Here is a 2884-nt window from a genome sequence, read left to right as displayed (position 1 = left end):
GTGGGGAGGGAGTGGGAAACGGGGGAAGTGGGGGTGGGATTGGGCTAGGGTTTCGGTGAGGGGGATAAGGGGAGTGGGGTGGGCCGCCGTCGGTGGGCCGGCTGGGCCGGCGTGGTCGGCTGAGCCAACTGGGCCAAGGGGCCCAGTGGTGGGGGGGGGGCTTGTGGCCTGCTGGGCCGAAGCCCAGGGGGCAAGGGGGGGTTCTCCTTTTCCTTTTTTTGTCTTGTTTTCTGTTTTCTTTATTATATCTTTATTTCTTTATTTTAGTTGCATTTTAAATTAGTAAAATATACACTTAGTATCTAATTCAGTATTTTGACTTAGTCCAGTCACAAAAAGTCTAGACCCCAAATAACTTAGTTTGACATTTTATTTATCATAAAAGTTATTCAAATAATCATTTTTTTACTACTGTTTTATTCATCTCATAGTATTTAAACATTTTATAAATGTGTGGTTTTTTCCCCAATAATTATCTATGCAATATTTGGTTCACTCCGAACATTTTAGTTTTAATATTTGAAAACTTTTATTGTTTGCCTAATTTTGAATTTGAATTTGAATCGGTTTCGAACTAACTGGAGATTAGCAGCTATAAACGAGGTCACGTGGCATCATTAGCAGAGGATCACTGTAGCTTAATTACCCGGACGTCACAACAACGTGAGACCGACGCCAAGGCGCTGCGGTTGTGTGAGACCTCGGTCCTCGCCAGTGGCGCGCCGAGCCAGGGGCACTAGCACGACTTCATATATGGGGATCAATACAAGTGTGGTAACCACATTGAAGCTGGCGAGGGAGGCCGGTGGCACGGCGAATGACCCCACGCGGTTGTCCATTGCCATACCCTGCTCAATCACCGTCGACGACATCTGTGCCGTGATCATGAAGAAGACCAGCAAAGACGCCCATGCAGGGCACAGACGTAGCAGCATCTTCACCTCTTCAACATGAGAGAGTGTGCATAGCCTCCATGGGCTCGTCGCCACACCTTTCTTCTCCTGTGTCGATGGTGATACAATGGCAGCCTTGTCCAAAAATCTGCACATGTAACACATATTTTCAGACACAAAATTAAAAACGTATGATGTTTACTCACTAGGATATTCTATTACCTACCTGAACTGAGTGGTATGCTGAACACTGAATGTAGCCTCCGATGGTGATGAAGGCGGGTAATGCAAGGTTGTGCAATCCTCAGGCAACTTCAGATGGCGATTTCTTGCAGCTGCAACAACAACCTGGGAAGCTGTTGTCATGGGACTTTCTCCTTTTGACTTGTATCTGTACATCCTCCTACTTGCGATGAACACCATGAAACTAAGACTCGTGAGGATCATGGGGATCGCAAAGCCGATCCCCCACCCAACATTGTCTTGCACCCAGATGATCACAGTGGTCGACAAAAGGGAGCCAATAGTGTTCAAGAAGTAGAACCAATTGAAGAATGAGCCCTTCTTCACCCGCTCCATCGTGTCCGTGATGTCAAACTGGTCAGCGCCAAAAGGGGAGGTGCAGGGCTTGATGCCACCGTTGCCAAGGGCTGTAAGATACAGTCCAACATAGACGGTGATACGGTGAATCTCACCGTGGTTGGATGATTGCATCATCCATGGGAGTGTCGTTGAAACCGTCAGCAGAAGCATCCCGTAGCAAAAAAAAAAAACACATGGAAGTTGTTTATGAATGCTCACAACATAATTTCTTTCAAAAAAAGGCGGTGCTTCCTCGGACCTCTGTGTCTATTGGTTCACATCAACAACATATGTTTCACTTACGACGATGTAGACTGAGAGGAAAACCACTAATGTCTTGTACTCCCCCAATACGTGTCGGCCAAGAAAGCTCTGATAAGCGGCGTAAAGAATGTGGTGCCAAACCAAGTCGACACATTTCTGGCCGCGTCGATATTGCTTTCATGGAGCACGCTGGTAAGGTAGGTGACCAAGTTTTTGGAGATCGCGAAGAAGGCCAAGCATTCACTGAATTGGATACCTGGTGCGGGTCAAACAATGAGAATAAGTGTGGAGCATCTTTCAGAAAAGGAAAAGGAAATGCTTAGTTGTGAGTTATGCAGTATACCTAAGACGAAGAAGCATGCTCTCCAGTTCCCTGTGCTCGCCTTAACAGCAGGTTGTCCGTTAACATCAACTGTTCCGTCATTAGTGTATCTTGAATCCCCACCCTACGTGGTACAGTAAAACCTCTGCTATGACCAATGTATTTCCTAGTGGCACTAAGTATCCTCTGCTATGACCAATTTTATTAAAAGGGGCGTATTTCCCTTTTTGAAAAAGAAATACTTCCTCTGATTCATATTGTACAGCGACAAATAATATGGATCAGACAGAGTATCAAACCTCTCGGACTCAGAACCATGCTGAACTTGCTACTTGTACACTGCTACTTTTATCATTGTTACTAGCATGAATCTACTCACCTACAACTAGTACGAAATACCGGACTTCATTGTGCACTTCATTGTGCTACTAACAAACGTGCAATTAGTAGCAGCTTTGACATAGAATCTAATAACTAGATAAAGATTATTTTTAACAATCTCTCGCTAATCTTGATGACCACAACTCTTACTCTTCTGGCAACAATGATCCCAACTTGGTAGTCAACAGGAAACAAATGCTATGGTTTTCTTTGTACTTGCCAGATGGAGGTGAGGAGGTGGGTGATGGATCCCTGCTGCTTCCATGGCTGACTGCTTTTAAGCATCTGCAATGGCAACACCTCCTAGTTCTCCTCCTCAGACCACACTCGAAAAACTACCATCACAGGATCAAGAATGATTCCAGAAAAACTGGAACAGAACACGCACAGAAGAGAGAGAGAGAGAGAGAGAGAGAGAGAGAACCTGGAGGAGGAGGAGGAG

General features: G+C 45.4%; 1 protein-coding gene across 1 annotated transcript; it reads right to left on the bottom strand.

Annotated features, from left to right (window-relative positions):
- Positions 1-619: 619 nt before the first annotated feature.
- LOC123175794 (protein NRT1/ PTR FAMILY 8.5) lies at positions 620-2878 on the bottom strand. Its single transcript, XM_044590318.1, has 3 exons — positions 2083-2878; positions 1120-1995; positions 620-1041 (listed from the first exon to the last, which is right to left on the bottom strand). The coding sequence occupies exons 2-3, from the start codon at positions 1644-1646 to the stop codon at positions 654-656; spliced, it is 915 nt and encodes a 304-aa protein (XP_044446253.1). The 5' UTR covers positions 1647-1995; positions 2083-2878; the 3' UTR covers positions 620-653.
- Between the last annotated feature and the right edge of the window lie 6 nt (positions 2879-2884).

Source organism: Triticum aestivum, unplaced genomic scaffold (genome assembly GCF_018294505.1).
Source record: "Triticum aestivum cultivar Chinese Spring unplaced genomic scaffold, IWGSC CS RefSeq v2.1 scaffold8864, whole genome shotgun sequence".
Taxonomy (NCBI): Eukaryota; Viridiplantae; Streptophyta; class Magnoliopsida; order Poales; family Poaceae; genus Triticum; species Triticum aestivum.
Note: the sequence above shows the minus strand (reverse complement) of the source record. Positions and strands in the feature narration are given on the sequence as shown.